The following is a 22,336-nucleotide window of genomic DNA, read 5'->3' as shown; positions in this document are numbered from 1 at the left end:
CAAGGGCACATTGTCTAAAAGTCTGCAGCAAGTCCACTTTTGTTTTCGCAGCTTCAGGTTCTCCACCAGAGCCAAAAACTGGTTCTTTTGTGTACGTCAAGGGGCAAAATAGGTACCTTGATCCTTGTTTAAAGCACCTATTATGACACCTAGAACTCGCTCCCAAAGCGGCCTGGACACTTTTGCACCGTGGATTTCAACAAGCCCACACAGCGAGATGCAGCCCTCCAAGCAGGTGGAAATTGTATAAAACTTGCTTTAACAGTTGAAAAATCTAGCATTCATTTATTCAAGAAGACAGAGGGTTAAGCCAGGGGTGGAATAAACGATACACTCTGCACACTCTCAGAGGCACTCTTGCCTGTGCACCCCACCGGTGCGGAGCTGGCAACAGCTGGGAGCAGTTTTTTTCAACCTTGGCGACGTTAAGATGGGTGGACTTCAACTCCAAGAATTCCCCAGCCAACATGGCTAGCTGGGGAATTCTGGGAGCTGAAGTCCTCCCATCTTAACGTCGCCAAGGTTGAAAAAAACTGAATTAGGTAGTGCTTCTGAGCTCAGCATCCTGGACTGGCCTTTTTTGCTTGAAACACACTGCCCTGGAGGAATCTCCCCGGCCGCTGCCCGTCCCTGCCAGGTGGCGGAAGAAGATTCCTTTTGCGCCTGCGGTTTGGGGCCCTTGATGGGAAGGTGGCGGAAGTGAAGAACGCCAGAGCTGGCAAAGGCGCTCCGAGTGCCATCTTGAGCAAGGGAAAGGGGAGGGAGAGGAAGCGACGCGAAAGGCTGCGCTCGAGCCCCTGGCGGTTTTTCCAGCCGCCCGGGTGGAGGAGTGCGCATGCGCCTGGGAGGGGAAGCGACGAGCGGCGGGGCGGGGGCTGTCGCCGTCGCCGCCGCCGCCGCCGCTGTCAGTTCCGGCTGCAGGTCGAGGAGCCGATCCGGCCTCGGCGCCGCCTGAGGAGACCCGGCCTTCTCGCCACGCCGGGAGCGCCCGCCCCCCCGGAGCCCCCCAGGAGCCCCCCAGCGGCCATGGCCCGGGACTACGACCACCTCTTCAAGCTGCTCATCATCGGCGACAGCGGTGAGTGAGGGCGGCGGGCGGCCAGCTCGGCCCGCCCTGTCGGCTCGGCTCGGCTCGGCTCGGCTCGGGCTTTCCGAGGGCAGGGACGGCGGATGGGCGGGGCGGGAGAGGACCCTGCGGGGGGAGGGGAGGGGGGAGGGGGAGGGGCCCCTGAGGAGGGTTGGGGGCCGAGACCCCCAGGAGGGGGGAGGGGAGGGGAGACCCCACGCAGGACTTGGGGGAAGGCAGGGGCCTCCGAGGAGGGTTGGGGGGAGGGGGGCGAGCAGGGTGAAGCCTTTGGGGGGGTCCCGACGAAGGGGGGAGCAGGACCCCAAGGAGGGTGGGGGGCGGAGGGGGCAGCGGCCCCGTGGAAGACTTGAAGGACCCAGGGGGGCGTTAAGGGGCAGAACTCCCGGAAGGATGGGGGGAGGGAGGGCCCAGGTGGGATTTGGGGAGGAGGGCAGGAGCTGGATCCCCCCAGCTGTGGGGCAGCAGCTGCCTGGCAGTGGCCTGCGGGTCTGGATCCGGAGGAGCTGGTGGCCGCTTTCCCTTTCGGGCTGTTTTCAACTTCTGTATTTATTTCCTGGATGTGATGTTCTCTTGGGGGGGCAGGAGGAGCAGGGCGAGAGCCAAGCCACGGCCACTGTCGGTCCCTGGTTGGGTTTGCGTGATATCTCCTAACCTAACCGTGGTTTGCTCAGTTAATGCAATTTCTGGTTTAATTTGTGTGACATGCAGAACCGTCAGTTGGCCCCATGGCCTGGATTCACACAACAGGCTAAGCTAAACTGTGGCTTGCTAGTTTGTGGTTCAGTTTGTCGTATGAATGTAACCAGTGTGAACAGCAGTTCTAGAAGGTTTGTGGTTTGACTTGGTATGACTCTGTCCCTAAAGTGGCAGGCTATTTTCTCTATATGCCTTTCCCCATTTTATCCCCACAACAGGCATGTGTGTGACTTATCCAAGGTCACCCAGTAATCTTGATGGCTGTGCAGGACTGTTATATAGCACTTCTGATCACTGAAAGCACTTTTCTTAGTATATATTTATTTACTGAATTTATCCCAGGCTTTCTCCATAGTGATTTTCATGGACGTCTTGTTGTCATTTTTATAAATTTCTTACAACTTCCCTCAGAGGTAGATTAGATTAGTAGAGGATGATGATTAACCCAAGGTCATCCAGTATCTATGGCTGAGTGGATGATTTGAACTATCATCTCTGTGGTTTTAGGTAGTCTAAGCACTGTATCGCACATATTTTAATTACTTCATGCCCGTCTCTTGCCTAAAATCTTGTGTCAATTTTATAAAGAAGGATCATATTGTTATCCCATATTTCAGAACTGCGGGAAAAGGTGGCTTGCCTAAGATTACATTTTGAATTGAGGATTCTTTTATTCATAATTTGAACTTCAATCTTGTGCAGATCTATATTTTAGCAAATTCCATTGAACATATTGTGACATGTTTCTGGGATATGCGTAGCACTGGGCTATCTATCTCTTAAATAGAGAGCATCTCTGGGTGCTCTCCAGTATTTCACGGATGGAAGTACAGATACTCAGGAACATTTATGGTGACCCAATATTGACAATAATGTTGGGAAAGAGGTGGCGTAACAGAAGGCACTATTTGGTGTCATTTATGTGCTGGGTTATTTCCTGAGATGCCTCCCTTCCCTGTTTCTTATGATAGTGATTTAACTTCTGGGCCCCTGGCAGGTGGGGCCTGGTTTCATAAGACCTGGGTTCAGATCCATCACCTCCTCAGACGTGAAAATCCAGGCCTGGCATGCCCTCCACTTCATCAGCACAACTTTGGATTGTGGTGAGAACAAAATGGAGAAAGCCTCAGATGCATGTTGCCTTAAACTCTCAGGAGGAAGGAATATGATGTGTATGTGATAAGTGCAGTGGATGAATGAACGGTTGTTGTAAGGTGCTTTACAGATTATTCTTAGAGACCACATAAAGGAGAAAAGATAAAATCTTTCCCAAAAAGACATTTCTTCTAATCATCCAGCCACCAAACACATATCTGGAGAGAGCTTTTTATGTATGTGTCATTATATCTGGGACTCTTTACTGAGTGCGTAACAGAAAGGCTGGCCTCAGCCACAGATAGCTTGTAATTTAATTTTACTTACTTATAATTAAGGATGATGTTAAATGGTTCCTGCCCTTCTTCCCAATCACTTTGAATAGCGTCTTGGCCTCACAAATACTCTTGCAGAGTAGATTAGGCTGAGAAGCAGCAACTTCCCAGCGAAATGGAAAACTGAATGGGGATTGAGTTTGGATTTCCCAGCCAGGCAACATAATCACAGTTCATCTAAGGAACAGTCAAGTCTTACACAGCCTTTGGATTATGTTAGCCTGGAGATTTGGTGAAAGAGAGGTTTATAAATACAAAGCAGCCTGTAACAAGTTTCTGTGCACTTTTAATTTCCTGACTTGATGGACAGCTTGGATGGCTAACAGGAAGCACTTTTGATTGAAGGACTGTGTAGGGATATGAGGATAAATCATGAAATATAGGTGTTTAGGTTTGTAGGTCATGCTGCGAGAGCTTGGCATATTTCGGTGTCTGTTAATTAAAAGCACTTCTCTGTTCCTGCATCTTACAGTTGTTAAGAATGATTCATATTCCTCTTCCCTTTTGTATTTAGTCTTAGCTTAGATTATAGACCCGAGCTCAGCCTCTGCTCTTTGTCTTTTTATTGTGTACACTCCATAAAAGTTTCTAGAAAGCAAAACAAGAGTGTCATGCTTGCAGAGTAGCTGAGTGCAAGCTAGAAATTTGTGCTTCAGTTCTTGCCTTGCCCACAACTTTGCTTAATGAAGTAAGGAATATTAACATTTCCTCATTGTTGGTCTTCTCTGTAATATGAAGATAGTAGTTGGCCTGCCTTATGTGATTATTGTAAGGCTGTTGAAAGATAAACTGGAGTGAATGTTTGCAATCGTATCATGCTATTAATACTTTCATGGAATGAAGAAAATGCTTAATATATAAGGAGACACTAATTTTTACAGGCCTCCATCAGCAGAGCCGCTGACTTAGTTCTGTTGAGACAGCTCTTTCCCTGACTTCCTTAACAGCCCTCCTTAAACTCTGTTCTGAATGGAGATAGTTTCAGAATTGATGAAGTTGGGTTTGACTTGCTGAAGAGGGTGATGCCATAGCTCAAGGACAGAGTATAATGCTTTGCATTTGTAAGATCCCTGGGTCTCTTTCCAGCCCTCTCCTGTTTGAAAGCAGCTATGCCCTGCCTGAAACCTCTGGGCCACAAATGGCTCCCCACAGTGTTAGATGTCATTTTTAATGGGGTGGGGAAGAGACCTAATTACACACATAGTAATCCAATTATGAATGACATTTAGTTAATTAAACTTAGTGCTAATTAAACTTGATTAAGGTACATGATTAAACTTGATTAATCTACATGTACCTTGGTCCTGCCACCTCCGAGCATGTCATTCCGAGATCAGGTGCAGCCCTTGGCTCAGAAAAATAGTCAGCTCTGAGCTAGCAATTGATGAGAAAGTCAATCACTTGAAGCCGTCAGTAGTGGGCTGAATGAGCCAGATGTTGCAAAGCTCCTTCAGAATGATCAAAATCTAAGGCTGGTTTCCCTAATTTGCTCCTCCTGCAGATCTTTTGGGGTTACAATCATGGTGGCTGTGGAGGTGCCAGATTGGGGAATGCTGATCTAAAGAAGACAGAGAGGAATAATATTGTCCTTGCTTGGCAGGTAAAAGCCAATGACCAACATGGAAAACAAGCATTTGGTGACTGGAAATCTAGGGGTTCCTATGTCAGATCTTTTACTTTATCACACTTACCTCAATGAGCAGCAGTTTGGACATAGCCAGCAAATAGCATGCTGGTTGTCTTTGCTTCATGCCCCCCACCTTTTTTTAACTACACTTAATTACTCTCACAAGACTGTAGGGAAGATTTCCCAGTATTAGTAAAGGTAGTTTTGTGCATCCAAGAAAAGCAGCATGCAGAGATTTCAAGAGGATCATCTGCAGGCCTGCCTGAATTCAGGCAGTGTTTCTTTTCTTTCTCCAAATCATCCCTCCCTGCTTTGACTCTCTAGCCCAGTGTTCTTCATCTTTCTTACTGAGAGAACAGTATTGTAATAAATCTAACAGCCAGTTATATAGCTATGTCCCAGGCTAGAAACCAGGCAATTGAGAGTTCTAGTCCCGCCTTAGGCATGAAAGCCAGCTGGGTGACCCAGGGCCAGTCCCCCTCTCTCAGCCCAAGAGCCAATCAGGTGTGGTAGGAGAGTTCTAGTCCCGCCTTGGGCACGAAAGCCAGCTGGGTGACCCTGGGCCAGTCCCCCTCTCTCAGCCCAAGAGCCAATCAGGTGTGGTAGGAGAGTTCTAGTCCCGCCTTGGGCACGAAAGCCAGCTGGGTGACCTTGGGCCAGTCCCTCTCTCTCAGCCAACCCACCTCACAAGGTTGCTGTTGTGGGGAAAATAGGAGGAGGAAGGAGTATTAGGGATGCTCTCCACCTTGAGTTATTGATAAAAATAATAAAGGTGGGATAGAAAATAAATAAATAAATAAATAAATAAATAAATAAAGGGCTGTATTCTGTATGGAAAGTCCCTTTGTCTCTTGGTCTCTGTCAATCATCAGTGAGTCGCGTTGGATGGGCAGATGGGTATCAATGGCTTACCAGCAGCAAGTCTGAGAATGCTGCTTGTGGCCCAGTGAAGATCCTGGGATTCTTTCTTTTGCTCAGGGTGGGGCTCCTAGAGTTGCAGGTTGGGGGAGGGGGCATGCTTGGAAACTCTTCGCTATGAGCTGTTGTAGCAGGGCTCCGTCAAATTCCAAACATATAACTTCGAAGTCACTAAGAGCCCAAAAAGTATTACAAGCTGGAAATAGGAAAAGACTTGGATACCCAACATTATTTGCATTTATTTATAATGTTTAGGTCCCACTTTCACTTTTCATCTAGCTGGTCATGGCAGTTGTCCTGACTAAGCAAAGACCACGCTGAGACGAGGAGACAGTCTCTAGTGTTTTATTTACTGCTATTGTAGACAGAAAATCCTACCAAACTGAAGGAGCGTGGGAAAACCCAGACAGATAAACCCCAAACGTCAAGGTGGGTCTGTTCTGGGATTCTTTGAATGTCAGCTCAAAGCCTGTAAACTGCGCATGCGTTTTCCCCCCCTGGACAGGGTCCCCCTCCTGCTCAGCATCTGTGCTCATGACAGCAGTGTTTCTCTCCTCTCCTCACGTCGTTTTACCCTCGCAGGAGCTTGGTGGAATAGGTTAGTTTGAGAAGTAGAAATGGCACAAGCCGGTTGCCGTTCAACCCCTTTAGCCTCTACGTTATATTGACTCTTAAGATCAGGGAAAAGCTTCACAACATAGTGGATGAATCTTTAGACTTTGAGTGGTGACTGTTTCCAGTGGTTGCAGCCAATGGGATGCTCAAATTGAGCCTTTCTTTTTAGTAAGAGGTTGTCTAAAACAACATTTGAACATTCCATCTGAATAGCAGGCCTAATATATTTGAAAGGACAGAATTTGTTAGACTGTATTATTAACAGTTCGAAGTTAAGTCCTTCTTCTGCCATCTAAAAAGTTCGGTTGGGTGTTGCATGGTGCCTTCCTATATGCAGATATTGTCAGGATTCGCATGTTCCTCTGAACCATAATGTTTATTTTTGTGTGGTGTGCTGGGTCAAGCCAGCATTTGTGGTTTGTAAGCCATTATTGCTTAATGTTGTAAGTCAAGCTGTTATGATGAATGCAGTTGCATTTCATCCCTGTAGTTTACAGTATGTATATGCACACCCTTCTCTGTCACATGCAGAATGCTCCCGCATCATGATAGCTTTTATCGTCATGCTGGAAAGGTTGAGTGTAGCTTGTATTTTGGCAGAAAGGGGGCACTTGCAGGAGGAGGAAGAGGAAGTGGTGGCTACATCCTGTTCTGTATGAGTCTTTGTCTCTAAGACACCAAGGAAAACATTCCTCCTGGCCTTGAAATTCTCCTCCTAGGCCTTCTTCCATCACATGTTGTTCTCAGGGAATAGAGAAAACGCATCAGAAATCATCAATATCTTGGGTGCTTGCTGCATCTGGAAAAAAGGGGGTCAGGGAGGGAATACCTGCCAGGCAGGCAACTAAAATAGAGGACCTGCTGAAGGAAACTCACATGGAATTGTAGAGGAGGCAGAGGAAGAAGGAAGGGAGAGGTCAAGACCACCAGTTTTCCACCCCTACGGAAAGATAAAAAGTAGATCCCTTGCCTGCATGTTGTTTCACATTCTTTTGAGCAGCAAATATTTCAACCTAATGGTTACGTCTATGAAGATTTAAATAAAATGCTATATGTTACATTCACTCCTGTGTTTGACTCAATAGGACTGTGGTTCCATTTGCTTTGGCACTGATGCTGGGGTTAGTAGGCTTTCCAGACAACTGTAGGCATCAGAGAATTTAAAAAATAGATAAAGGTAGAATTTAATTGAGAACCCAGAGATTTGCAAGATTCTTGCAGTATACTTTATCCTTTAGACCAGGGTTTCCTAAACTTTTTGCCATCGCACTTCCCTTTAGTGTAATCTTAAAGTACACACCTCTCCTAAAAATCCAAACACCAAAATTAGCACAAATGAACAATGAAAACAATGCAGGTAGTCCTCACTTACTGTCTGCAGTTGGGACTGGCAACTCCTTCGCTAAGCAAGGAAACGTTGCTGAGGTGGTGGTGGATGATCAACTCCAGAAGGAACAGCTTATCTAGAGCCCAGGATTCAAGTCTGGGCATGGGGCTGAATGGCATTGGTGGGATGACTTTAGTTGGGACCTGTATGGGGATGGTGTACCTGTCCTGGTCCTTTTAAACATCTTGACTTTCAAAGATTGGAGGCACTGTTTTGCAGCGATTCCACTGCTTCCTCAATGCATAGGTCTGGTGGGGGTGTCAGTCCAGTGATTGCTCCCATGGGTGCTCCACAGGTTGGCCCTCTCTCTCCTACTATTTAATGTCTACATGAAACCACTTGGAGAGGCCAACCAGCAGTTTAGATTTCAGTATCATCAACAGGCTGATGATGCATCACTAGCCCAGGTCCCGCTGGCGATGCCACTGAAGCCTTGACCTGGTGCCTAGAGGCTCTGCATATCTCGATGATGGGGGAGTACAGACTTAAACAGAATCCTCCAAGATGGAGTTGCTGTTCGTTCGTTAAGGCTGCCTGCCTATTCCAGTGGTGCTTCTTGATGAAGACGCCCTGTCTCTGAAGGAGCAAGACCATGTCTTGAGGGTCCTCCTGGAGTCACAGGTCCTGCTGGAACAGGGGGTCTTTACCCACCACTGGCTGGAACGCCAGTGCAGCCCTAACCTGGTGTGAGAGGACTTGTTACAGTGCCTCAAGCCCTCATCACCAGCTGCTTAGACTACTGCAAAATGCTGTGCCTGGGGCTGCCTTTAAAGGAAAACTTGGAAAATTCAGTTGGTTGAAAATGCAGCAGCCCCTGGGTTAGGTGGCACGTGCCAGCGGGAACACGTTGCATCGTGCTGCAGATCCTGCACTGGTTGCCGAATGGTTTCTCGGTGTGATTTAAAGGGCTGATTTTAACCTGGAGTTAAAAGGTTAAAGGCTCAGTATCAAGTTATCTTCAGGACCACATTCCCCTCTTAAAGTTGGCCCGACCAACTCAGTCTTGCTGGGAAAAATGGCTGGTGATTCCCCACTTTGGGGGGGTGGGGGTGGGAGGGGACCAAGGTCGGGCAGCAGCATTTTTCAGCTGCAGCACCAGCCCTCTGCAGTGGCCTCCCAGTAGAAATTAGAGGGGGTCCCACTTCGGCTGTGTTTTTGGAGCAGCTGAAAACAGAGCTCTTCCAGAGGGCTTCTGGGACATGATGTTACCTGGGCTGTATATCGATGGCTGCTGGACATCATGCCGGAGATTTACAGTGTTTAATATGTCTTAATTTGGTATCGATTTTTGTGTTGCTCGTTGTGAACTGCCAAGAGTCCTTTGGGATTGCAGCAGGATATAAGTATAATAAATAAAATAAATGAATCTTTTACTTTAATTGGGACTGAGACTTCACCAAAGTGAGGCCAACGAGGCCCACTTTTACAATTTTCAAATGTCACAAAAGATGCCTAGTCACCTTAAAAAAAAGAAAAAAAGTGAATGTGCCCAGATCAAGTTTGCCACGCTCTGCATGTTACTGAGTGCCTTTCCCTGGTGCTCGCTATGGAGGAAGGCTGTCGTGGTGAGGCAGTTGAAAAAGATGCTTTGCAGCTTGCATTCGTGCAAAGAAAGGAAGCGCCTCTCTTTAAATCTTTAAAAAGCCAAGTCTCCTGCAAGGCTCACAGAGGTCTTTTGAAAGCTGTCCTGGCTGTTACTCTGTGGCTTCACTAGGATCCCTGAAAGGAGGTGGGGAATTGCAGAACTCCCTTCTGCTCTTGGCAAGGGCTTCCACGGGATGCTGGTGGTCCTGCTTCCCAGGAGGCCTTATTTCTGGAGAGCAGATGTGCAAACTCCTGCCTGAATCAGGCAGTGTCCAAGCACAAGCCCTATGAATATTCAAACATGAGTCCCAAAGTAAATGGAATTGAAATAAAATGCTGCTCTCTATTACTCCAGCCTGACTTGCAGACTTAGCTTTTTTTTTTTCCCTCCCTTCTCATTCAGGTGTCGGCAAGAGCAGCTTGCTGCTACGTTTTGCAGACAACACTTTCTCAGGTAAGACGGTCCTTGGCACTGCCAGCAGAGCCTTCATCGAAGGTTCCCCAGAGTGCTTCAGGTAACACTGATTAAGCTCTGTAGGAATGAAGGAAAGGGCCGAAAAGCGAAGAACGTGTGGGAGAAGACCCTGATCCCATTGCCATCTAAGGCTCTGTGGCCACAGGACAGGGTTGTTTCCCATCAAATGAGAGCAAACACACTTTGCAAAAGGCGAGTGGGAGGAGGAGGAGGATGAAGAAGGTTACATATATCCCCACTCACCATTTTCCAAGTCTATATGTCCCCACTCTTGTGATTAGACTTTCCAATACAGGAAGTCCTCGACTTATGACCACAATTGGGACTGGAATTTCCATCATAAGTCATCGTGGTCGTAAGTCAAGTCACCACGTGACTGCACCCAATTTTATGACCATTTTTACTGCAGTTGTTAAGTGAGTCACTGCAGTTGTTAAATCCAGCTTCTCCAATGGGTGTTTTTTTTTGCCAGAAAACGGCAAAAACTGTCACAAAATGCAGTTGTGTGACTGCAGGACGCTGCAACTGGTTGTAGATGCGAGCTGGTTGCCAAGCACCTGAAATGCGACTGTGTGACTGCGGGGGGTGGTGTGATGTTTTGTGATGCTCGGAAGTGCTTTCCAGGCTGTAAAGCACCCATTCCGAGGCCATCATAACTTTGGACTTGCGTTAAATGAACGGTCGTAAGTCCTCAAGGACTACCTGTACAATGGGCGATCCTTCAGAAATAAATAATGCACTGCAAACCTTTCTGCTCTTCTAACTTCTAATTCATCTGTGTCTTGTTTTCAAGCCTCTTAAGAAGAGTTTTATGTGGGAGGCTTATATTGAAAAATATAAAAAATAACGAGCACATGGTGTCTAATTGCATGACATAATGGTAGCTTTGTGTTTTTACAATTACTATTTGGTAGCTTTGTGTTTTTACATTACTATTTGCCTTTTAATTGTTATTTCATCTTTCAGCTTGGGGTTGTTTGTTTTTACGATCAGCATAAATTGATTAAGGGTGTTCTTCCATCCCTGTTGAATGCTTTTATAGTCTAACAATGCAGACCCCCCCTTTAAAAAAATAATGAGAGTTTTCGGGGTTTAAAAACCAGTTTCAACAGGATAGTTGAATGGAAACAGTGGGATACCAACAGTATTTTCCCTTAGATCAGGGTTTCTCAACCCTGGCAACTTTAAGGCAGTTGGACTTCTACTCCCAGAATTCCCCAACCAGCATGGCTGGCTGGGGAATTCTGGGAGTTGAAGTCCACCCACCTTAAAGTTGCCAAGGCTGAGAAGCACTGCCTTAGATAATTTGTAAACTGCAGAAGAAGTATTCCTGGTCAATTTTGCACCATTCAGAAGCAGTGAACTGTCTATAATTGAACCTTCAGAACCCCCCACAATTTCTACTGTGTATGTCCTTTTTTTCCACCACAGGCAGCTACATTACAACAATTGGAGTAGACTTCAAAATTCGGACAGTTGAGATTAATGGGGAAAAAGTCAAGCTACAGATCTGGGACACTGCCGGACAGGAGCGTTTCCGGACTATCACATCAACGTGAGTCTGTTTAAATAGGCCATCGCCGAATCAGATAACCAGACTGAGTCATGGATTTGTACCGATAAGATTAAAAATGACTATCCTTTGCTTCCTTGTTTTTGTTTATTCTTTTCCTCTCCCAAGCTTGCCTCATGAGTCAGATTGAAATCGACAAACGGTACAAAATATTAAGATACATAGAGGTGTTTGTGGCCAGGGTTTTTTATCTTGGGCACGATATAATAATCAAGGTTCCAGGTCAGTAGGGATCTTTGGGATTAGGATTTTTAGATTGTGGTTGAAATGTCACTCCCAACATCCCCTACTGCACGTCTAGGGCCAGTGGGAGTTGGCTCTCAGGGAGACCTGGCAATCCGGTTCCCTACTCCAATTCCTAATATTTACTTGAAGGAAAGATTGTTCTGGATATTCCTGTTTTCATTTGCTATGACGTTAAATACTCAGGACCAGGGAGCCTTCAAAAATAGTATGTCTTTAGCAATCTTTTCTGTCAGAGTTCATCTATATGAGTTCTTCCATTGAAACGTTCAGCGGAACCAGTAAAAGCTTGCAAGCTTCTCTTTTAAATAACAGGCACAAACATGACTTCCTGCGCTGTGGACACCAATAGTAGGATTACCGTAACCAACTGCAGTTTCTTTTTTTTAAGCATGGAATACAGGTAGTCTCACTTAACAACCATTTGTTTAGTGATGGTTCAGACTTACGACAGTGCAGAAAAAAACGACTCCTCACGTTTACAACTGTCACAGCGTCCCTGCGGTCACTTGATCACGATTTGGGTGCTTGGCAGCCAGTTCACATGTATGACCGTCACAGCGTCCTGTGGTCATGTGATTGCCATTTTCAACCTTCCCAGCCGGCTTCTGGCAAGGAAAATCAATGGGGAACTGCGTGATTCGCTTAACAACCATGTGGTTTGCTTAAAGACCACAGTGACTCATTTAACGACCACCGCAAAAAGGTGGTAAAATCAGGTCGGATTCACTTAATGACCACTTCGCTTAGCAACCAAAATTCTTGTCCCAACTGTGGTCATTAAGCAAGGACCACCTGTACCCCCAGCATTCATTGATTGACTGCACTACTGTATATACTTTGTGTGGAACCGGCACTCAGAGTGGGGGCTTCTTTGAAGGGTCTTAGACTTCAGGTCGCACGTGAAATTGGCTTAATTTGCTTCTGAATTGATGGAGAGGTGTGGTTAAAATCCCTGGCTTAGTCTGTCTTAATAGGTCCCTGATTCTGCATGAGATAGTGTTACAACCTAGAGTGGGAACTAAGCTTGATTAGAGGCCTTTCTCTGTGGCTGCCAGCTCCTTTTCACATATACAGACATGTGAATAGCTCTGAGACTTTGTTTTCTATAGAGAACGTAGTCATAGTGTTCTGGCAAAGCACGTTCAAGAAAATAAATGACAGGCTAGCTGTGAATCATTGCATGCTTGGAAAATGGGAAAAACCCCACAGAAGTAATTTGGATGATCGGACACTTAAATCTTTCTTATCGTAGTAGGGATTGTTTGTCTGCCTGATTTTAGCCATTTCATTCTCTTTTCATCCAGGTGGGTTGTTTGCTAAGGAGAATGATGAATTTACAGCGTAATATTTTCTGGCTTACTGGTCTTTTTTTCAAAGAAACCTGAGCATTTTCTCCTGTGAGGAAGGGAAGGTATTTCCAGCAGAGAATTTCCATTACCTAAAATAGACTTATGAGGTTTCTGTGGAGGAAGTCGTGACAGTGGCCTAAAATGTCTTTGTGCTATATATATGCCTTCACCACAGCCCTGTATGTAAAGGGCAGGGCTTGATTTAGACCAGCTGATATTTAAAATGTTGAATCAAATGTTTAGCTGGGTACCAGACTCATGAAGGTAGGATGTTCGTAGAAGAAGAGTGAAAGCTTAAGGAAAGGAACAGAATTCCAATTTTTCATTGATAGATCAATCCAATGGGTGCTGCTTTTCACAGCAGAGAAGGAAGAAATTACAGGTCATCATTTAACAACCATTCATTTAGTGACGGTTCGGACCTACAGTGGTGCTGAAAAAACTGACTTACGACTGGTCCTCACACTTACAACCGTCACAGCGTCCCTGTGATCACGACTTGGGCGCTTGGCAGCCAGTTCGAATTGATGGCCATTGCAGTGTTCCATGGTCACGCAATCGCCATTTTCAACCTTCTCGGCCAGCTTCTGGCGAGCAAAATCAGTGGGGGATTTGCTTGACAACCAAGTGGTTCGCTTAATGCCCACGGTGATTTGTTTCATGACCGCCACAAAAAAGGCCATAACATCAGCTCAGAGTTGCTTAACGGCCACTTTGCTTAGCCACCGAAATTCTGGTCCCAGCTGTTGTTAAGCGAGGACTATCTGTAACGCTCGTGATGATAGATTAGCTTTGCAAATACGGCTGAAGGCCGACTCAGCCTCCCCAGAATTCACCGAGATATTGCCAAGTGCTTGGGGAGGAGGGCCGAAACATGTCTGCTTAGACGCCGCATCTCACAGTTAGAGGAAGGGGATTCCACCAAGCCCCCCAATTTTTTAAAAACAGGTCTTCTGTGGAAGGTGGACGGAAACTGGCTGCATGTGGGCCTCAAGGCTGTCTGTGGACTTCTTTGCTGCTGCGACTAGAGCGAGTGCACGGTGCTCACCAGCCCCGACTTCCTCACCATCCCAAGGCATGTCCTCTGTGGTTTTTGCTGTGTGGGCCAGCTTACGGCAGGAAATGACGAAGGGGTGTAAAGCAGCACTTGCAGATGGAGAGATGTGTGTCAGCCCAGCGCCTCACTGACTGTGTCAGCAGATCTTCTCTTCTGGTTCTGCATGTGCCAACGACAGCGGTGGCTTAGCTGGTGTCTAATGCCAGCTCCTGCGGGGGAATACCCTGAAAGGAGATTTCTAAATGGGAACAGAGAAAGTTACGCAAGGCCCGTGCCACTAATCCAGTTCTCAGTGCAGGGGTACGCCTAGGGCTGAGCGTGTCCTCCAGTTCCCCAGAAGTGTGACCAAGTCCCCTCCCACGGTATTGGGTTTGCTGGGGATCTCAGTTTTGGGAGTGTATGTGTGTGTTTTTGTTTTTCGTTTTGTTTAAAACGTTCTCCGACTTATACTGGTGTGAAGACTTGCTTAAGCAAGTCCTGGTGAAATCACAGAAGGCAGAAGAATTTCAGCACAAGACTTCCTGTGCTTGGGGTGTTGAACTTCAATATCCTGCGCGCGTTTGGCCAGTCGCATTATCAGCAAATCCAAAGTAGATTTTGTCCCCGGGCAAAAATCAGTTGCAAAGCTTAGGTTGTCTGGTGCATCCCCTGCAGAAAAGTCCTGGCCAGGAGTAGGACTCCTATCCACAGTTACTTTTGCTATTGCTGGTACGTTCCTCTTACGGAGTCCAGTTGTTGTTCTTAAGATTTCTTTGAAGACTTGGCGGGTCCCTCCGGCGTTGGGGCCGGGATGTTAGATGGACGTCTCCTGGGAGGGGGATCCTTTGTCGGTGTGCCCCAACCATGCCTTTTGCTCTTGTTGTTTATGTTTGATGATCAGAGTATTTGGGTTTTGTTTTTCTTGTATACTACCCAGTGTCACATTTCTGCAAGTTGGGTGGCCCTGTGATATAAGTCTGTAATTAAATGCATAAATGATTGTTTTGTTCGGGTAGAAAGGGTGCCAAGGGGGTACAAGGTGATCTCAAGTTGAGGCGCTTAGTTAAGCTTAATCCGTAGTAAGCTTATTAACTCCCAAAGACAGCTCCCCCAATTAGTTTGTCCTTGTGGTGGTCAAGGTCCTTATGAGCTGCTCCTAATGACATCATGCCATCAGATCTGCACCACGATTTCCAGGACGTTGGCTGGTTTGCTTTGTTTATTTATTGGATTTATAGGTGCCCGACTCCCAAGCAACTCTGGGTGGCTTACAACCGAAAACTAACATGTAAAACTACAGCTGCCTAGACCAAAATACCAAAACCAAACCAATACAGGTTAATCCAAAATAACTCCAAACAAGGCAAAATGAAGTTGCACTACAGGCAGTCCTCACTTAATGACCACAATTGGGACCAAAATTTCAGTTGCTAAGCAAAGCGGTCACTAAGCGAATCCAACCTGCTTTTATGACCTTTTTGCGGTGTTGTTAAATGAATCACTAGGTGTTAAGCAAACCACATGGTCATTAAGCGAATCGGCCAGTTCCCCATTGATTTTGCTTGCCAGAAGCTGCCTGGGAAATTCAAAAATGGTGATCACATGACCATGGGACACTGGGTCATAAATGCGAAACAGTTGCCAAGTGCCCAAAATGTGATCATGTGACCATGGGACACTGCAACGGTCATAAGTGTGAGGACCGGTCATAAGTCATTTTTCCCAGCACTGTCATAAGTCCAAACTGTCACTAAACAAATGGTTGTTAAGCGAGGACTACCTATAGTAGCAAATATTTTCTTTCTGAAAAGAAGTTGCAACTGTGGGAAAAAATAATCAGGAGTCTGGTAGCACCTTTTCTGAGCAGTACATTTTATTAAAGGGCAGCAGCTAATAAAAGGTCAGAAAAGGTCAGTGTTGGTCAGCAAAGACTGCTACCAGATTCCTTCTGATTTTGGGCTACCATAGACTAAGCCAGCTCTCTTCCTTCACTGTCAGCAATACAAGCAGAAGATTACTTGGTTCATGTCTTGTTTATTATCTATTGTCAGCTTCTTTTATGATAGGGCGGGGTGGTTTCCGTATGTGTATATTTCTTTCCCCACAGCCAAGGGCTTTAGGTGGGCAAAACAGTCATATAAAAGCACCAGTGGACGTGATGCGTCCATCTGGGCAGAATTTGGCAGACGCGTTGGCCTCTCGAAGACTCCATGTTGCTGGTTTTGCTCCATCCACCACCATCAGCTTTCCAGGCTGCACCCAGGTCTTTTTTTTCCCCCCCAGGCTTCCTTCAAGATGGCTGTGGTTATTCCCAGAACTTTCTCCATGCAGAATTTGTGCCCCGGCATTGATAAGTCCATGTTATGACTGGCTGACTGGCCTTTACTTTTCAGCGCTGGAGTCCTGAATAATGAAATGGCAGCAACGGGGGTTACCTTTGTCCTTCAGCCCTAAGCCATATCTCGCTGTTGTAGGATTCCTAAGGCGTGTCGCTGTGGAAGGTCCTCTCCCACACCTCTTGCTGCCCCCTGGTCCGACACCATGGCTTCTTCCACCGTTTCTCCCCCTCGTCTTTCTTCTCTCCTGAATGTCTCATCTGCTAGAGGGAGGCTATTGCTGGCAACAGTTGTCCCCGGCTCACAAAGCCCTCTCCATGGCAATCTGATATTTTAAACCTGCCAACTCTGCTTCCCACAGATCTCTTTCTCCTTTCCGCATCATGTGCTTCCCCCATAGTGCTAATGTGCTGAAAGAAGAGCCAGCTTCCTGGCCTGTCGCTTTCTTTTTTTTCCCCTCCACCTTCCAAGCTCTGGTTTGTCCTCTTCCGCTGACTGGTTTGTTTGGCCAATCTGAGGAGTTAAGAGGGCTCTCCCCAGATACTATTTCCCCCAGGTGTGCCTGTGTTTTTGTTTTCTTATAGTAAGAAAGCAGAAGTCCTCCTTGAAATCAGAGAAGCCTCCTTGTGAGCCCTCGTGCCGCTGGAGTTCTTTTAAGACACCCCTGTAGGTGTTGAATCAGTCTGGGGTGTTAAATGGTTGTTGTCCTTATCGATTTGGATTCTAAGGTGAATTGATTTATGATAGTGGAAATGCAGACTGTCCGCTGAGACCTTCTTCCTTAGCTTGATGGTCTAAATGTGTTGGACTTCAGCTCCCGGCATTCCCAGCCATTGGTCCTGAGGTCCTGGAATTAGAGGAGTTATAACGCGGCGAATCTAAAAAGCACCGGAAGAAGTCTGCGTGTAGCTACCAATACGCATGTAGAGCTGGAAACGAATCCCAAGGAGGAACTTGGAATCAGCGAACTTGGGGAATTTTGGAATTTTTGATAACGGTTGTCTCTGCCCTCAGGTACTACAGAGGGACCCACGGGGTCATTGTGGTTTATGACGTCACGAGCGCAGAATCTTTTGTGAATGTCAAGCGGTGGTTGCACGAAATAAATCAGAACTGCGATGATGTTTGCCGGATACTAGGTAAACTGCCTGGTTTGGGGAGGATCTTAATAGAACAAGGCCCCCTGTATTGGAATGCCTTTAACCCATAATATGCTGCTCTAATATATCGGGTGTACCTGAATTGTACTATTTTGGATTTCCCAGTTTAAGTCTCAGTTTATTTTCCATGAACTTCATAAGTAGTTTTAGATAAGCTGGGTCTCGGCCACTGCTTGGCCCACCATCTGCAGTATTAGCATATTAATTCAAATCTACTCTGTGAGGCCATTGGACAGATCCCAGGCAGTATCACTGGAGTGAGCGCTTTGAACATCCCAAGGTGTTGCATGAGAGCTGCCCTCAGCTCTCATCTCAGCTAATCATGGGTAGCTTGCCCTAAGAAGTGGGAGAGAAAAGGCAGGCGCACAGAGGTGACTAGGATTGCCACTCCCATGATTCCAGCCATGACTTTTGGTCCCAACACATCCAGAGGGCACCAGGCTGAGGAAGGAGAGGTTAACCCTGCTATTCCAAGTGAGAGACCTTTTTGTCTTAATGCAAGGAGAGATTGAGCGTTCCTGTCCTTCTTACTGTATCTTGAGTCGATGCTTTCTTGAGGTTCCTCAGAAAAGCAATATAGAAATCCCTGGGGTAAGGAAGTAAAACTTTATCCACCGATAGCCCAGATTTTACACAGTACCTGCATCGCCCCTTCAGCGGCTCCTGATCCACTTTTACAAGTTTGCAGCAATGACCTTTGGTTTCCGTTGCTCTTGTAGTTGGCAATAAGAACGATGATCCAGAGCGGAAAGTGGTCGAGACGGAAGACGCCTATAAATTTGCTGGGCAGATGGGGATCCAGCTGTTTGAGACCAGTGCCAAAGAGAACATTAATGTGGAAGAGGTAACCAGAAAAGACAGCGGGGGTGCCAGTATTGCTCAAAGAGCCCAGGGCTGACATCCAATGTGCTGCTGTCTTGGGGGTTGCTTCGTAGGCTGTGGACAAAAGGAGAGGAGTGCCCGGTTGTAAAACAGTTGCCTCCCATTTTGTCTCCGAGAATTAAACAGAAAGTACCGGTCCTGGGGCAGAAAGGGTCCTTTCAGCCAAGAACGAGCCCTTTGTGGGGTCAAGTAGGGTGCCTGAACTGGGTCACATTCATTGCTTGACGCCATTGTGTCATTTGTTTGCTGTGTGGCTTAGCCTGCTGTGTCATCCCAGCCCTGGGCAGCTTATTCAGCTAACTATGCTGAGCAAAGCCAGCACGGTCATCCATCCAGTGTGCTGCTCTCAGGTGGCTTGCTCTCGCCAGGCTAAGTGGCTCGTGAAGCTGACCACGGCCCCCAGGTGAGACACACGGGCCAGGAGGAGATTATCTTCTATACTAAAACCTATACTATGAGGAAAAAAATGAGATTCCTTTCAGTCTATTTTTTTACCCTGTAAAATAAGCTCCTAGCTTAGTTGTCAGCTGCAAAGTTTCTGGGTACCAGATAGGCCCAGGAGATCTGTTTAATTAGGAGCAGAAGGCACAGTGGAAGCAGAGGGAATTTTTTCCAACCTTTTCTTCCTATTTCTTCTAGCAGTTGGGGCTCCCCAACTCGTCCCAGGCCCTATTTGCATAACACACTTCCCTGGGTGACAGGAGCAAGTAAGGTGGGATTAGTTTAAGCCACAAACAACTCCAGAACTGCCCAGGAACAGCTGGGAACTCTGGAAGTCCTAACCCAGCACTTCAGGATTTATAGCAGTGTTTCTCAACCTTGGCCACTTTAAGATGGGTGGACTTCAACTCCCAGAATTCCCCAGCCAGCCATGGGGAATTCTGGGAGTTGAAGTCCACCCATCTTAAAGTAGCCACGGTTGAGAAACACTGACTTCTATAGAGACAGCATACTACCAAGTTCAGCAGGATGAACATCATTAGGCTAACCCTTTAAGGTTTAACTTGGGCTCTGTTTTAGGAACAGTTCAAGACTGCGCTGCTGGGAACTTTCTCTGCTTTGTGGTGGCAGGGTCCACGCCCTCCATGACATCCTAGCATGATTGGCTTGTTTCTGGCTCCTCCTGTTCTGGGAACTCAGTCATGGTCTCCGAGTTCCAAACCTCTCTTGGTCAATTACAGGCTGTGGGAACCCAGCCAGTTGGGCTCCATCAACCTGCCGTGACTTAGATGTGGGAACCAGGCATTAACTCCTAAGGCCAGTGTAGGGTTCCCCATGTAGTCTTCAAGGAACGCTTAAAGGGTTCCAGATTCTGGATAACCCAGAAATAACCGTTCAGAGATAACAAATTAGCGCAAGAAGCGGGCAAGCTCTACACAAGAGCGAGGATTTGGTAGTCATCTGCAGTCCTGTAGCTCCAGCTCAGGAGGAACCGAGGCTCCCTAGATATTTATCTTCTCTCTCTCAGCGTCCCTCCCCTTCACCCCAGAGGCTGCTGGGAGGTGTAGTTCAGCAACGGCTCCCGAGCTCCCAACGGCTCGCCCTGCCAGCTCCCCTTTCCTGATCGCCTTCCCTTTTCTTCCCCCCTCCCCAGATGTTCAACTGCATCACGGAGCTGGTTCTGCGGGCGAAGAAGGACAACATAGCGAAGCAGCAGCAGCAGCAACAGAACGACGTGGTGAAACTCACAAAGAACAGTAAACGGAAGAAGCGGTGCTGCTAACGGCCTTCCCTGGCAGCAGAGACTGGGTGCGCCAGCAGCCCCACCCTCCCAGCCTGGTGCAGGCGGTTCCACGGGACTCTCCCCACCATGTGCTGTTATTTAAAGGAGTTCCTTCCGCGGTCTCGATCAGGAGGCACCTTGCCATGACAGTGCCAAGAAAAGGATGGGATGGAGGCAGTTCCACCTGTCCCTCTCCTTCCTAGGGTTTCTTCCCGCCCCTCTCCAAGAGCATCTCGTAGACAACAATGACTTTGCCTACCAAGGGGACTTAAGAGTTTGTACATAATGTATATTTGGCTTTAACCAACTGCCCCTCCCTCATGTTGCTTGGGCTTCTGCCTGCTCAGTATCAGCCAATCATGAATTGTTCAGAACTCTTTTTTTTTCTTGCTTGCTTTCCTTCTCCAGAAATACAGTCCAATGACCCTCAAACAGCAGGCTGCCCTTCTTGGCATCCATTGTTCTTCAGCCTTCGTTAGCCTTGAAGCGAGGAGCGGGTCCTTGGTTATCATCTCATTTCAAACTACCTTGAGAACCTTTTGAATCCTTTTCCTAGACTCTGGAATAATCAATATTCCCACAGCTCTCTCCTTCCATCTCTGTTCTTCATTTCCCTTCTTCGAGGGAAGGGAAGGCCCCACTTTTGTAGCCCAAAGGCATTCAGACCTTCATGGCTGAGAAGAGTTAGGATTAAAACTTGTATTGTCCTCCTGGTAGTGTTACTGGCCTTGCAAGAGCTTCAGAACGAAAATCATTTCTCTCTTTTTCTTTTTCTTTCTTTCTTTTTTTTTAATAAGCATGTATCATTCTGTACCCAGGTATGAAGTGTGAACTCTGAAATGCGCTTCCGATGGGATAATTCTTAGTGGTTCTCCTCTTGCCCTCCCCCCAACCTTTTTTTCCTTTGAAAGCTGGAGAATTTGGGAAGGGATGGCTGGGCGTTTTTCCATTTGTACTCTATTAGGCCGAAAGCTGTCTCTTGGGCTTTGAAAAATTGGAAGAAGCCACCCATTCCAGCTGCTGAGGAGTGAGTGATTCTTCTAATTAAGTTAAAATAAGTTAATATGAGCTTCAGTCAGGAAATAACCAGCATTCAGCTTCTCAGCCTTGATTTGACCCCCACAGAGCATATCAAGATGGCCAAGGTTATAAAAAAGGCACACAATCCTCAGATCACAGTGAATTCCCTCCCTTTGTTGCCCCGGCCTCTAACAATGATGGTGCTCATGTTAAGAGAGGACCATCAGTATCGATCCTTGGACTCCAAATCATGCAAGAAGGGCTCAGTGAAAACCCCCTGTTTATTGTTTGGCTTGCCTTTAAGAAGAGAAGCATCCAAGCCCCAGTCCCAGGGGCTTTCTCACTCAAAATAAAGAAGCGACGGGTTTCCGCCAGCAGAAGTGTGTCGTCCTCCGTTCCAGCAAGCCGCCTTTCACCGTCAAGCGCTCTCTGCATTTCTTTTAAGATGCTTCTGACTTGCCGAAGGACAGTTCACGCACTGAGCAATTCATGATTTAGAAGGAACGCCAGCAGTGGAAGCCTGTAGAGATGACAGCAGGGATGGGGATTGACATGGGTGTGGGCTGAAGCAATGGTGGATTCTCACGGATGGGCATTTTCTCAAAATACGTTGGCCTCTAGTGAACCGATGGAATGGGGTGGGATATTGGCTAAGCCTGGCATCCAGGTTCTTCCTCTGGAAGAGAGGGATGTTTTCTGAATCTTTTAGCAACATCCCCCCCTGCCCGTCTTTGCCTGAGGCTGCTAGCCAACCTCCAGGTGTTGTGAGTGAAAGGGGAAAAGTGGTGGATGGGGTTGGGGAAGGGGAAGGCTGCATCTTTAGCAGTGCTGATGTCAAGCAGTGAAAGGCCTAACTGGTTTGCTTAGATGATTTCTGTACATTGAAACTTTCTAATTATGCTTTTTAAATAATTTTAAAAAACTAAAAATAAAGGTGCCAAGCTGCCATACCTTCCTCCTGAGCTCTCGTCTTTGCTGCTGCTCACCTCCAGCTGTCGAAAGTGCCGGCAGGGCCCTTCAAACCTCGGGGCCAACAGCCCGTGGGGTTCAGGCACCCTCCAGGAAGGGGTTTGCCCACTTTCATTTCCACACAAATGGGAGTTGGTGGCGGCGGCGGTGGTGTTGAATTCCCAAGCTTAGTTGGCTAAATCAGTCTCTATTTTTGGTGGAAGGAACGGTGGGGGACTGGTAT

The 22,336-nt window shown here is 47.0% G+C and overlaps 1 protein-coding gene across 2 annotated transcripts; it reads left to right on the top strand.

Annotated features, from left to right (window-relative positions):
- Nucleotides 1-853: 853 nt before the first annotated feature.
- Nucleotides 854-22,094, top strand: RAB35 (RAB35, member RAS oncogene family). 2 transcript variants are annotated; one of them, XM_063315481.1, is made up of 6 exons: nt 854-1,078; nt 9,748-9,798; nt 11,251-11,374; nt 17,374-17,498; nt 18,239-18,363; nt 19,996-22,094. In XM_063315481.1, the coding sequence occupies exons 1-6, from the start codon at nt 1,027-1,029 to the stop codon at nt 20,122-20,124; spliced, it is 606 nt and encodes a 201-aa protein (XP_063171551.1). In that variant the 5' UTR covers nt 854-1,026; the 3' UTR covers nt 20,125-22,094. The 2 variants fall into 2 exon arrangements, with proteins under 2 accessions (XP_063171551.1, XP_063171552.1); XM_063315482.1 differs by lacking the exon at nt 18,239-18,363 and having other exon boundaries at nt 895-1,078; nt 19,996-20,102.
- Nucleotides 22,095-22,336: the final 242 nt, after the last annotated feature.

Source organism: Candoia aspera, chromosome 15 (assembly GCF_035149785.1).
Source record: "Candoia aspera isolate rCanAsp1 chromosome 15, rCanAsp1.hap2, whole genome shotgun sequence".
In the NCBI taxonomy this organism is placed as follows: Eukaryota; Metazoa; Chordata; class Lepidosauria; order Squamata; family Boidae; genus Candoia; species Candoia aspera.
Note: the sequence above shows the minus strand (reverse complement) of the source record. Positions and strands in the feature narration are given on the sequence as shown.